This window comes from Colletotrichum fructicola (genome assembly GCF_000319635.2).
Source record: "Colletotrichum fructicola Nara gc5 chromosome Unknown KSG_Nara_v1_contig02, whole genome shotgun sequence".
Lineage (NCBI taxonomy): Eukaryota > Fungi > Ascomycota > Sordariomycetes > Glomerellales > Glomerellaceae > Colletotrichum > Colletotrichum fructicola.
Window position 1 is genome coordinate 813,147 of NW_027094052.1, and position 13,226 is coordinate 826,372.

The 13,226-nt window shown below is 55.3% G+C and overlaps 6 protein-coding genes across 6 annotated transcripts; 3 read left to right on the forward strand and 3 right to left on the reverse strand.

The window, feature by feature from the left end:
- Positions 1 to 207: 207 nt before the first annotated feature.
- CGGC5_v002926 (putative transporter) lies at positions 208 to 1,984 on the forward strand (the record flags this gene model as incomplete). Its single annotated transcript, XM_032031837.1, has 5 exons — positions 208 to 351; positions 414 to 456; positions 553 to 654; positions 703 to 851; positions 908 to 1,984. The coding sequence occupies 5 exons, from the start codon at positions 208 to 210 to the stop codon at positions 1,982 to 1,984; spliced, it is 1,515 nt and encodes a 504-aa protein (XP_031888753.1).
- Positions 1,985 to 3,170: 1,186 nt separating this feature from the next.
- Positions 3,171 to 4,960, forward strand: prtT-4 (Transcriptional activator of proteases prtT; the record flags this gene model as incomplete). The annotated part of the gene is made up of 2 exons (XM_032031838.2): positions 3,171 to 3,265; positions 3,319 to 4,960. 2 exons carry the CDS (start codon positions 3,171 to 3,173, stop codon positions 4,958 to 4,960), a joined length of 1,737 nt encoding a protein of 578 aa, XP_031888754.2.
- Positions 4,961 to 5,057: 97 nt separating this feature from the next.
- Positions 5,058 to 6,007, reverse strand: CGGC5_v002928 (uncharacterized protein; the record flags this gene model as incomplete). The annotated part of the gene is made up of 2 exons (XM_032031839.2): positions 5,058 to 5,635; positions 5,743 to 6,007. The coding sequence occupies 2 exons, from the start codon at positions 6,005 to 6,007 to the stop codon at positions 5,058 to 5,060; spliced, it is 843 nt and encodes a 280-aa protein (XP_031888755.2).
- Positions 6,008 to 7,707: 1,700 nt separating this feature from the next.
- Positions 7,708 to 9,391, forward strand: oxdC-1 (Oxalate decarboxylase OxdC; the record flags this gene model as incomplete). Its single annotated transcript, XM_032031840.1, has 3 exons — positions 7,708 to 8,100; positions 8,190 to 8,529; positions 8,685 to 9,391. 3 exons carry the CDS (start codon positions 7,708 to 7,710, stop codon positions 9,389 to 9,391), a joined length of 1,440 nt encoding a protein of 479 aa, XP_031888748.1.
- A 194-nt stretch (positions 9,392 to 9,585) lies between these two features.
- Positions 9,586 to 10,711, reverse strand: CGGC5_v002930 (uncharacterized protein; the record flags this gene model as incomplete). Its single annotated transcript, XM_032031841.1, has 3 exons — positions 9,586 to 9,706; positions 9,767 to 10,396; positions 10,455 to 10,711. The coding sequence occupies 3 exons, from the start codon at positions 10,709 to 10,711 to the stop codon at positions 9,586 to 9,588; spliced, it is 1,008 nt and encodes a 335-aa protein (XP_031888749.1).
- Positions 10,712 to 11,610: 899 nt separating this feature from the next.
- Positions 11,611 to 12,436, reverse strand: APOD (Apolipoprotein D; the record flags this gene model as incomplete). The annotated part of the gene is made up of 4 exons (XM_032031842.1): positions 11,611 to 11,694; positions 11,768 to 11,862; positions 11,925 to 12,096; positions 12,185 to 12,436. The coding sequence occupies 4 exons, from the start codon at positions 12,434 to 12,436 to the stop codon at positions 11,611 to 11,613; spliced, it is 603 nt and encodes a 200-aa protein (XP_031888750.1).
- Between the last annotated feature and the right edge of the window lie 790 nt (positions 12,437 to 13,226).

The following is a 13,226-nucleotide window of genomic DNA, read 5'->3' on the forward strand; positions in this document are numbered from 1 at the left end:
TGCTGCCATTCATAAGATAGATCAATTGGTTATAAGAATAGTACTTAAGCTCGTGCACCTCTACGTATCAAATGCTTGCCACAATTCTGAACATTGACAACTCAGTTTCCGTCAATACCGCCACTCGTTTCTCTCAGGCACTTAGATGCCATTTTTGAGCCTGCAAATTTGCGTACTTTGAACCACTTCCTTCCAGTCGCCTGAAATATGTCGAAGAAAGAAAATGTGGTCAACACCGGGTCATCTCCTGTGGACTACGCAGCAATAGTCGCGTCCTGGTCCCCCGAGGAGAGGTCTGAGAGGGAGAAGAAGTTTGTCCGAAAGATCGATTGGAGATTACTGCCGATTTTGGTTAGTGAAATCGAGACGTTGGCTTGATAACTTGGGCAAGAATACTGACTATCTCCTTCCAGATCATTGTGTACATCATGAACTACATCGACAGGAATGCTGTTCGTAAGTGCCTCTCACACTATGTATCTGTGCTCTGCTTCGTCAAGATTGCGAAGACGGAAACATCCGATGCAATGCTAACTCGATGTCTTGCCTTAGCCCACGCCAGAGTTCAGGGCCTCGAGAAGGACCTGAACATGTCTGGTTATCAGTACAACATTGTTCTCTCGGTGACCTTTGTCGGATACATCTCCATGCAAGGTATGAACACCCCTCGGATCATCTTTTGGCAACACTAACCCTATTCAGTGCCCAGCAATATGATCCTTACCAAAGTTCGGCCCAGCTGGTATCTCTCTGGGTGCATGGCAGCATGGGGTATCGTGAGTGGCCTGTCAGGGGCAGTCCACAATTTCACCGGTTTGGCTGTCAACAGGTTCTTTCTGGGTGTTACTGAGGTTCGTTTCATACTCGCACCTTAGCACGAGGTACATGAACTAATCATATTGCATAGGCACCCTTCTTCGTTGGTTGTGCTTTCTTATTCAGTGGATGGTACACCCGAAAAGAGCTTGGCTTGCGGCTAGGAATCTTCTACTCCGCCGCGATGATTTCGGGCGCCTTTGGAGGTCTTTTCGCCGCCGGCATCGCCGCTGCTTTTGCAAACAATCGCCTCGAATCATGGCGTTGGCTCTTCATCATCGAAGGAATTGCCACGGTCGTATTTGCTGCCATCACAGCATTCGTAATTCCTGACTGGCCTAGCACGACCAAGTGGCTTTCTCTTGAAGAAAGGGCGCTCGGTATCATGCGAATCATTGAGGATGCCGGTGAGGAGGAAGAAGAGATCAGCACCGGCGCAGCCTTCAAGTTGACAGTCAAGGACTACCGCGTCTGGCTCTGCGTCATTGGGCAAACCTGTCTTCAAGCCGTTGCCTCTCTCACCAACTTCTTGCCCACCCTGGTTCAGAACTTTGGCTACAGCACTGTGCATACTCTACTCCTGACTTCCCCTCCGTATCTGGCAACTGTTCTGTTTTGTCTGTTCAACACGTGGTACTCGGACCGTACCTCAAAGCGATCGCCTCACATTATATACCCCTCCATGGTCGCCGCAGCAGGCATCATCATCACCATCGCAACTACCAACACTGGAGCCCGGTACTTTGCGTTGTTCCTCATGTTGCCTGGAACCTACGGCTGCTTCCAGGTATCCAATGCATGGATGGCCAATATTGCCGCCCGCCCACAGAAGAAGAGAGCAATCGCCTTGGCAGTCAACAACTCCATCGGTAATCTGGCTCTCGTGTGGACGCCTTACCTGTATCCATCAAGTGCAGGGCCGCGTTATATCGTGGCATGGTCAGTTAATCTCGCCATGACGGCTATCATCGTTGTCAGCACACTCATCTTGACGATATGCTTGCGGAGGTGTAACAAGCAGATGGACAACTTGACAGACGATGTGACTCTTGAGCAAGCTGGCGTGGACGGCAAGGACCACAGTACCCACATTGAGGAACGGAGTGACACGAATCATGCAGGAGGACGGCAGAGCAGATCGCGAGCGACGTGGAAATATCAAATCTAGGACACCGATATCATAGGTAATCTGATCATGCCCTGCAAAGAATCGGGCCATCCACGATGAAAAATGTTGGCGGACTTAAGACCGGCACACACACCCCTCTGCAGCCAAGATCCATGGACGCTAACCCCGCGTTTCTCTCTGCCGAATCATACATGATGGTGTATTGGTGATCCCCACTCCCCCCGCCCTTTAGCCCGGCAGTAGTCTTCCTACCCTCGGGGTTTCCCCGAAGACCCGACGCTGCAGACCTGGACGAGAAACCAGCCATCCATCCATCGGATGAAGCCCGTGATGTCCGACAAAGGCGTGTGCAATCAACCCAAGAGCATAACGAATAGGAAGCCAACATGCCATCACCAGACTCATCGCGGGGAGAAGCACCGTCTGATGCCGGTACTACTCTGGCAATAGCATCGACGAACAGCGCCAAGGATGGTCGGATCGGTGGTCCTGGTAGGAAGTCGAGAGCTTGTAAGTTCAATTGCGAGGTTGGGATGATGGATCTGAGGAATAGGGATTGACAATGCTTCGACTCGTTTAGGCTTGGAGTGTAAGAAGCTCAAGATGAGATGTGAGGTGTTTCCAGGAGACAGAAAGTGCCGGCATTGTCTTCGCCGTAACGTCAGCTGCATCATCAAACGATCTTACGATGCTGATGTCGACACCGAGGATGATGTGACAAGAGCGCTTGAAGCGTACGAGTACGTGCGAAAGTCATTGGATGGGTTCCTTCTCGGACCGCTGACAATGTGTTATCCGCAAAAGGAAGATAGACTCCATGCGCTCGGAGATCGAGCAGATGAACAACAAACTTGATGCAGTTCTAGCAGAGACAGTTAGGCTCCAAGCTGAGTCGGCAGCAAACGGAACTCGTCAGCAGCTCCAAACACAAGGCCAATATCAGGATCTTCCAGCACCTCTGTCCCACGATGATCCTCCATCTGTCCCGTCGCATCCATCGGTTGCTCAACATAGCGGCCCTCCATCTGGAACACCTGGAAATATGACAAGTCCCGCTGGCATTTCCTGCAGAGAGGATAACACGCACATGGCCATGACGCGAGAGAACTCGCCAGACCCGGTATCTCATGGTGACCCAAGCAATGGGTCGGTAACTGTTGAGGATCCAATGGGCAGTCTGTACGAGGTGACACGGCTTCGGAATATCCGTAGCAACAAGTCGAAAATGACTAGGCCGCTCCCAGAAGGCCAAGGACAGCTCAACGATTTCATTTCCAGAGGGGTCATCGCTGAGGCGGAGGCTGAGGAGCTTTACGAGATGTAAGTCTTCTAGCTGCAAGCAACGAACGAGAGGTAGCTGACAACCAAGCTAGCTTCCATACCTCGTTAAACCACTATCTATGGGTTGGTCTCGAACAAACGCATCCATCATTCATCTCAGTTCGACGGTCCTCCGAGCTTCTGACCGCAACAATTCTAGCCGTGACTGCTCTCCACATCCCGACCTCCGCGGCGGCAGCAACATTCGATATATGCTACAAGGAGTTTCTGTCTCTCATATCCTCTTCCATGTTCTCCCGATACCACTCCATAGATGACGTCCGCGGCCTCTGCATCGCCGCATTCTGGATGTCCGAAGTGTCATGGAAGCTGTCCGGACATGCCATCCGTATCGCTACGGAGTTGAACATCCATCAGTCCTTCACAGCAGCCTTGGACGGAAACAAAGAGCATTTCCTGCGAGCTAGGCTGTGGTACATGCTATATGTATGCGACCACCACTTCAGCATCGCCTACGGACGCCCGCCCATGATTGCCGAGAGCATCCAGATTCGAGAACACGAGCTTTTCCTAGCCAGCCCGTTCTCGAACGCCTTGGACGCAAGAATCCTAAGCCAGGTCAACCTCATGCAAATCCTCACGCGGGTGTACGATCGCTTCGCAGAGAGAAAACTGCCGGCCCTCAACGAGATCAGGGGCAGGTTCGGGTCCGCCAGAGACCCGGTCATCGGATTGACAAGCGGTACAAACAGCTTCTCACAAGGCAGACCAGACGCAGCCGACCAGTCTTCCAGCAACGACCCCTCCACCGCCATGCTGGTCGAGTCGGACTTCGAAGCCCTGCGCATGTTTAACCTGGAAATCGACCAGTGGCGGATGCGCTGGCACGCGCGGCAGACGCGAAACTTCTGCATCGGCAGCTTCCCCCCGCTGGGCATCATTCTCTACTCGTACTTTGCCAAACTCCAAATCAACTCGCTGGCCGTCCGCGGCGTCTCCCTCGCAGGTTCGTCGCAAGACCAGTTCCTTTCAACGGAACGCAAAGAGTTTGCGAACCTGGCTGTCTCTGCCGCCGTGAGCATCATCACGTTCGTGCTAGAGGAGGACGACATGCGCCGCGCGCTGGTCGGAACGCCGCTGTATGTGCACACGATGATTGCGTTTGCGAGCGTGTTCTTGATGAAGGTGGCGACGCGGTGGAACTCGGTCATGGGGCTGAAGGTGGAAGAGGAGTATGTCGCGAGGCTTTTGGGCAGGATGATTGGGGTATTGAAGAGCGCGGTCACGTCGGACCGCCATGTTCTTAAGCATATTGCGACGGGCTTGGAACAGATGCTGGAGAAGATGGAAGAGTCGAGGCGACGGAGGCAGAACTCTGAGAATGTGGGAGCAGCACGCGGACAGATGGATGCGCCGGCGGGCATTGGCATGATGGGCAACTTCGCCAACCAGCAATATGGAGTCGACTATGAAGTTAGCCCGAACGCGAGTAGAGGAGTCGACGCATTCTCGCGACCTTCGGTAGACACGGGCGGGTTGATGGGTGCGCAGCTGAATACCCCAGCAGCATGGGGACCTGGCGGGTTGGCTCAAACACCTCACCAGACTGGGGACCACTCTTACTTTGGCGACGGACTGAACTTGATGGATGATAACTTGATCTTTGAAGCATTTGGGACAGGGTCCGCAAATGACGTTTACAACCTTCTATCTAGTCAATTCTCTTCTGGGTAGGGCCGTGTTTCTCAGCGACATTACTTGGGACATCAAGTCAGTCTACAAAACTCGGGATGACTTCCTGGCTCTTCTACAACAATTGCCCGCATGTCAATCACTCCTCATCGGCAGGATCGCTAGGCCAGAAGAACCAAGACAAAACAATGAAGAACTTCATCACCGCCGCAGTCCACAACGCGCCCGCGATACCAAATGAACTATGCGCGAACAAACCTCCGCAAATGGCCCCGACGAGCAGCAGCACAGGCGCGCCGACCCTGCGGTTCCGCTCCGCGTTGCGCACCGAAAACAGCTCGGCGTCGGAGAACAGGTCGCAGTAGATGCTCGTCAGCACGACGCTGGTGAGGGCGTTGTACTTGAGTGCGCGGCTCGTGACGGCCTGGCCGCAGCTCTGGAAGGCGATGAGCGCGATGGGGACCAGCACGTTCCACGCGATCTCGTCCTTGCCGGCCGCGGGGCCGAAGGTCAGGATGAGGGCCGCGGCGGTGCACAGCAGCGTCTGCAGGATGAAGGACGCGCAGAGCACCCAGCGGCGCTTCGGGGAGAAGAAGCGGTGGAAGCGGCTGAAGACGAAGGAGCCCAGGCAGAAGGAGCCGAGCGAGGTGGCGGACTTGATCCAGCGGGTGGATTCGGTGGGGGCGGCGAGGCCGAGGCCGATGTAGACGGTGTTTCCTGGGTGTTTGTGTCAGTCGCCAACGCTTTGGGGCGAAACAAGAAACAGTTTTTTCTTGTCTGTTGCTGTGGGGGCCGTTGGGTAAACATGAGTAAAGAGGATGTACCTGTTTGCATTGAGACGAAAGAGCCCCAGATGGAGATGGAAGAGCTGTCGAGAAGGCCGGTGATGATGTAGCACGCCAAGAGGACGAGGTCGGCCCAGTCGCGCTGCACGTCGGTGGTCAACTTCTTGCGGAGGGACTTTGTTGGCTTCCTGCTGCTGCCGCCGCCGCCCAGCAGAGGCTGCTCCTCATCGGCATGGGCGTGCGAGTCGCCGTTGACCACCGGCACCGAGTTGGTGACGGAGCCGTAGTTCCCGTTGGAGCTCATCTTGGATGCGGAAGACTGGTGTGAAAGCTCTCGCGTCTCTCGGGTCGAACAGTCCAATGACTGACTAGTGTAGAATCGGGAAAAGCAAAAGAAGCCGGGTTGTCTGCAAAGAAGACGCACGATGTTAACAGACAGATATCGTCACTGGGCGAGCTATGACCTAATTAGGGGGGCCGTTACCCACTGTAAAGCACTGATCGGGTGATGAAGTGTTGGCGTTATAAATAAAATAAGGTCGGATGTTACAAACGGACAAGACGGGACGCGCAATGTGCCAGTGCCGGTCTGCCGCGGTCCACACTGAGATTAGAGATCGCAGGGTCGCTCGCGAAATGTTTCCAGGTTTTCCAGCCTGGTTTATATGGGCCAGGGAGGATGCCGAGAAGGAAAAGGTGCGGAAAGCAATGCCGAAGAAAAGCCAAGAGCTCACCCCGCCCTTGAGACGACGCTGGTGTCCCTTGGTGTTTTTGTGTTGTGTCTGCTTGACGAGGGGTGAAAGGTCAGTGGGCACTAAAGATAGGAAACCAAGAGGGGGAAATCATTCATTGGAGAAGAGCTCGAGGTACCGTTAACTGAGATTGGATGAGATGTGCAAAAAGGCTTGCTGCAGTGAAACCTTTGATCCCAGGGCCTGGCCGGGCCAGCTTCTTCTCCAGGATCTCCGACATATTCCCCGTCCAATTGCAGCGGGATGTGGTCCTTGGAGTTAAGCTCAATCCGCAGGAACCTGCGTCATGACCGCTGCAGAGTGCCCCTCGAGTGGATTCGCTCCAACAGTCTTGCACGGATATTCCAGTGAGATGCAAGTGAGAAGCAGTGAGAAGAGGGCAAGCAGGCATTGAGAAGCGCTGGGGCTAATCCGATTAGAGTGCATCGGCAACTGATGTCCCCTTCACCCCTCTCGCTCCCGTCATTCTCCCCCCTGGCACGGCTTGTCACTAAAGAAAGACGAGCTGAGTGGTTCGTCGTGGTTCATCCCCGCACGATGAGCGCTCGCCCTATGCCGCGTTTCACTCTCTGGCGGGGATGGCGGCTCAGCTCCGCCAGGTTACGGCCTCTTGTAAACAGAGTGAGTCTAGTCAAGCTAGAGGTGTAAGAGCACGTCGCAGTGTGCCTCGAAGCTACTACCTTGCCATGCTGCTGTAGCTGCGGGGGAGCTCCGGATTGGAAGCTCGGGGGTTCGGCATGTGCGATGGATGAATTGGATTGGTGTGTGTGGTGTAGCAGACGGATATGCATGGTACGTGGGAGACAGACCAGAGAGAGAGTGTGTGTGTGTCGACCTGCAGCGATGGGCAGCCGAGGTGATGCGCCGATGACTACGAGCTCTACCTTGCCCTTTGTAAGCTCTGTGTTTACGTACCACATCTTTCCACGGCCTGCGACAATGGGTAAGGCCGAGGAAGAGGTCATGGCAAGGTTCCTGGACTGGCATGACATGACATGATTTCAGGAGGAGAGGAGGGATGACGAGACCAGAGGAGGTATAAAATCTGCCTCTCTTCCCATGATCACAAGCTCAATTGCGCGAACCCTTCCTGTATTCGCACTCTCTCTTTCCTCTTCTGTCTCCTCCAAAGCTTGACAGCTTCTCCATCGCGCCGGTTTCCCTGCCTTGAAGCTCTTTCTTGGCAGCGATCAAGCGTCACATCAAGCCCCCCCTCACACCCCGTCAACCCCATCAGCATCAGCGCCCAGCCATGCAGCTCACCCAACGCACGGCAGCCAAGCTGCTGCTCCTCTGGGCGTCCGTCGCGACGGCGATGCCGCACTTTGACAGCCCGCGCGAGCGCCTGCTCCGGGGCATGGAGATCCCCGCGAGCTACCGCAAGAAGAGCGCCTTCGCCGACGAGTCGAACGCGAAGAACCCGTACACCCCGGGCTTCCGGGACCCCAACGACGGTGCCGTCGACTCGGTCGGCGGCGGGCTCGACCCGCTGCCCTACCGTAACGGGCTGGGCTCGTCGGTCCTGGGGCCGTGGAACAAGGAGCGCTCGCGCCAGAACCCGGACCTCGTGCGCCCGCCGTCGACGGACCACGGGAACATGCCCAACATGCGCTGGAGCTTTGCGGATTCGCACATTAGGATCGAGGTGAGTTGCGACACTGTCAATTGGCTCTTGATGGGCTTCAGCTGGGTTACTGGGAACCATGCGCAACTGACACAATTACACTGGAACAGGAGGGCGGCTGGACGCGCCAGACAACCGTCCGCGAGCTGTCGACCAGCGTCGAGCTCGCCGGCGTGAACATGCGCCTCGGTGAGGGCGTTATCCGCGAGTTGCACTGGCACAAGGAGGCCGAGTGGGCGTATGTCCTGGACGGCGAGGTCCGCGTGACGGCGCTCGACTACGAGGGCGGCAACTTCATCGCAGACGTCGGCAAAGGCGATCTGTGGTATTTCCCGAGTGGTGTTCCTCACTCGCTGCAGGGATTGAGCCCCAACGGCACCGAGTTCCTCCTCATCTTTGACGACGGCAGGTTCTCTGAGGAGTCTACCTTTATTCTCTCTGACTGGCTTGGTGAGTGTTTCTTCCCTATCTTTCATCTACCCTTACCCGCTACAAGCGGATTGTACATCTAAAGATCGCCCTGGAATGGTATTGATCGCCAAACATCACGAAGAGCAATGAGAACCACAAGCGTCAGTGAAGCCCTACTAACACGCACTTCACAGCCCACACCCCCAAATCCGTCATCGCCGAAAACTTCCACCTCGACCCCGAGATCTTCAAGCACATCCCCGAGGGCGAGAAGTACATCTTCCAAGGCACCCTGCCCGGGTCCATCGAAGACGAGCGACCGACCGGCAAGCACGCCAAAAAGTCAAAGTACAACTTCGTGCACTCCATGCTCGCGCAGGACCCCGTAATCACCTCAGGCGGCGAGGTGCGTATCACCGACTCCAAGAACTTCCCCATCTCCAAGACGGTCGCCGCCGCGCACCTCACGATCCAGCCGGGCGCGCTGCGCGAGATGCACTGGCACCCCAACGCCGACGAGTGGTCCTTCTTCATCAAGGGCCGCGCGCGCGTCACCATCTTCGCGGCCGAGGGCACCGCGCGCACTTTCGACTACGTCCCCGGCGACGTGGGCATCGTGCCGAAGAACATGGGGCATTTTGTCGAGAATATCGGCGACGAGCCGATTGAGATGCTCGAGATCTTTAGGGCGGATGAGTTCCGCGATTTCTCCCTCTTCCAGTGGATGGGCGAGACGCCCAAGAAGCTTGTGATTGACCACCTATTCAAAGGTGATAAGGAGAATGGCGAGAAGTTCTGGAATGAGGTGAAGGAGGCGCAGAAGGATCCGGTGACCAAGTATCAGAAGACTGATGTCAAGGCTGGTGGTTCTGTTCTCGACGGAGCTTCTGATGAATTGTAGAGGAAAAGCAAAAGTGTCTTTGCAGTTGTATAGTAGCCGCGTATTCACAATCAAGAGAGTATGTTACCAAATTTGAATTAAGTCGCAATGATTATTTTCGTATCAATCCATCTCTCACGCCATCAACGTAAGCCGCGAACATATCATGTCACACTAGTGTACAATTCCACCGATTTCCTCGACGAACGCCTCGCTCAGTTCAACTCATGGTTCGACTTGATCGCCTTTGACTTTCCAGTATCCAACACCACGGCCGGGTCGTCGGGATTACCGTCACGCGACACCTCGTTTCCGTTTTTCGTCTCGATAGTAGTCCTGATCATGCCATGTTAGCTAGCCATCACCTTCCAGCACTCACAGTGATCTGCGACTTACTTCTCCTCCTTGACGTCGAGGACTTTGCCCTCCGGGTTACCATTGCCCCATTGCCAGCTGACCTTGTCGCCCTTCTTAGGCCCCTTCTTGGTCTTCTTGCTGCTGCCGTTCTCCTTGTTATCTCCCTCCTCCTCGTCATCCTCCATCTCCTCGTCGCCGTCATCCTCAGCCTCTTCCTCCTCCTTCTCATCCTCTCCGCCCTCGTCTTTCTTGGTGGCCTTCCCCTCGCCTTGGCGGGTCTGTCGCTTCTTGTTGGATCCGTTCTCCTCACCGGACTTCTTGCGCTTGTCGCCAGTCTTCTCATCATCAACGCCCTCCTCTTCCTCCTCCTTGCCCTCGTTGGCCTTCTCAGCCTCCTCCTCCTCTTCCTCATCATCTTCTTTCTTGCTACCATTCTTCTCCTTCTTGGATCCATTGGATTCGTCCTTCTTGGACCCGTTGGACTCGGCCTTCTCCCCGTCACCGTTCTTGTTCTTCGCAGACTTGCCGTTCTGCTCGCTGCCCTCCTTGCCTTGAGCCTTGAGGAAGTCGTGGCCCCAGTTCTTTAGTGACGCGTACGACTTGGTCTTCTTCACCTCCTCGGGTGACTTTTCGCTGTTGCCCTTCGCCTCTTGGGCCAGGTGGCGCTTGCTGAATCTACTGTTAGCAATCGACTACACCAACAACAACACCGTCACGTCGCACTCACCAGTACGCAACGACCTTGCGCATGTGCTCAACCTGGTCGTCCGTGTACTCTTCCTCCTTCTTGTCCGGGTTGGCCTTCAGGATCTCCACAATATTGCGCCCGCTGTCATGTCCGACTGTCTCCCCGTCGCCCTCCGCGTCGTCCTTGGGCCAGCCAGCGCTGTTCGAGTCGCCTGACTTGAGCCACGACTCCAGCTCCTCGGCCGTCATGTTGACGTACTCGTTGAACTCGGAGATGACGTCTTCCTTGCCTTTCATTTTTGCGGTGTGTGTATGAACGTAACGTTTCGGTGGTGATATCGATAATTAGTTGTTTTGATCCAATTTGCAGCAGGGCGCAGAGTCACAGTAGGAGTCAGTAATGGAACGAACAAGCCGGCTCCTTGCGGGGAAGCGGGTGGGAGGGCGCAAGAGCTATTTGAACGAAACTCAATTGACGCCCACGCCTTCTTTTCCTCCCCTCTCCTGCTTTTGTGTCACTCTGACGCTTTCCGACACACCAACCTCCTCCTCCTGTCCTTGAGACGGTCCACAGATGCGTTCACACATGGGGCCCTTTTTTCGCCGTTCGCGGCCAATTCGTCATGGTGTCTCGTGTGGAATGGTGTCGTCATAGAAACACGATCGATGCCCCTTGCATAAGTGGCTGCGCTGGGTCGCACTGGTGCAACAGCCCTTCGACAAAAGAAGAACGAAGCTTATTTTAGGCGGAAAGCTGGAGGAGGGGGAAAAGTCAAAAAAGCAATGGGGAAGAAAAGCTCAGCTCTGAGCTTGCTTTTCCCCTCATGTCCATTGGCCAATTAGAATCCGATGAACATGGGAGAGCTCTGTGAGCTTTCGATTGCTTGCTTCAGCTACGAGGTCTGAGCTCTACAGCCAAGTGTCATGTCGGCTGTCATCGATTGCCCTGTTCGGATGCGGCGTCAGTGTCACGGCAACTTCTGAATTGTTGTTTCGGCGCTCGTTCACTGGAAGAATGCTTTATTGGGTATAGAACATGTCTAGATGCCGCTCATGCTGCGGGCTTGGGCCTTTCTGGGGTTTGCATGTCTCACGTCAAATTATCCCGACATGTTCAAGCGCCAGGCACGGATTCCTCATGTACCCCAGATTATTCTTCCTCATTGCTGCCCCGTTGCCGTCGTTTGTTCCGTGTCTCAGGTGAACAGGCAACCGGTCTGGTCGGTCTTGACAACGTTGTCGAGGTTGGAGCCGAGTTGCCCGGCGCGCGCAATCCAGGTCTGGCCGAAGGGTGACGGTGGTTAGCATGTGTTTCTGTGGGCGACGGTTGGCGGTGGTGTTGGAGCGACTTACATCGAGGAGCTCATCGGCGGGGTTCTGTTCGCGACTGAGCACGAACAAGGTGCTGAAGTTGTAGGCTTGCACGACGGCGAAGTCGGGTGTGTAGTCTGCACAGCGTGGTCAGCCAATCTACACATAGGAACCAGCTGACGTGGGCTCGTTCACTCACCTTGGACGATGTAATTCGGGCCCGCGCAGCTGGGGGCCGGTTGGCCGGGGAATTGCACGCGGAGAACGCCCTTGGCGCCGTACGACGGATCGGCGGGCGCGGCGGTTCCAAGAATGTTGACCGGGGTGGTGTCGGCCTGGCAGGTGTTGTTTACCAGCACGGTGCCGTTGTCCTGGGGGGCAAAGGTCAGCGGTGATCCTCGTATCGCATCGTACGAGAGATTAAACGAGTTCCTCCGAGTCTCAGGGGCGGAAACTCACGTTGAGAGAGTACTGCGCAAAAATGCACTTGCACCCGGCCGTGAAGTGCGCAACGGTTCCGGCGACCTGGTACCAGCGGCCGAGATAGCTCTCGAGATCGAACGCGGAGTCCGGCGTGGGGTAGTAGCATTCCCCGTCCCAGACGGCGGGCACGACGTTCGGGATCGTCGTCTCGGAGGTGCCGTTGGTCGTCGCGGCTGCCGTTGCGACAGCGGCGCACGAGAGGAGGGTGGGCAGGGTTGAGGGCCGCATGATGGAAGTCTGACAACTCGTTTTCCTACAGTAGAACAAGTCTAATAACTTTCGGCGGCACGTATCACGGCGCAAAGAGCTGGTGTTCGTCTCAATTGAGCTTGAAGAGCAAGGGAGGGCAGGCGATGGTAGTGCCGTTCATCCCATCATTCCCTTTTAACTATTTGACCACGACAGGCCTCCATCGTGGAATCGTGCCATGGCGGTGTTGTTCTGTGTAATGATGAACACGCCAATGCTTGTCCTCGCAGAACCCAAGTGTCCGAGGTCCGAAGCCAACAAAGCAGCATTTCACTGCCCAAATACTCTCAAAATCATGAGAGCCCGCCGTCGCCCTGCAAAGTGGTGACGACATTGATGCCTCTTTGGGCTACAAACTCGCTGTACGCCAAGTCGGTTGACTGCGTGGCCCTGGAGCGATGTGGTGCTGTGGTTCCTGAGCGTCCATTCAGCAGCTGTTTGGACTTTTGGTGAAATGACAGCCCCTGGCGGTCCCTGTTTTTAGTGGGCTTTCTGGCTGAAAGTCCCGCGTCGATCGTCGTGGCCATGCTGCTGCGGTGCCGCTTTCTCCGCACCTTGGGGTCTTCCCAATCGGCGATTTCAGCTTAGGATCTGAGATGGTTGATAGTAAATAGAGGCAGGGTCTGGCCAGTGCCGAGGCTGTTGTCTAGTTGCGACTCTGACTTCGTTGAGAGGTGCTATTGACACCGCATTCTCAGAGACGGCAAACTCATTTAGACCTACAGCAGTGAACACTCCAATCCCATCTGCAGGTCCTTATTCACGACAA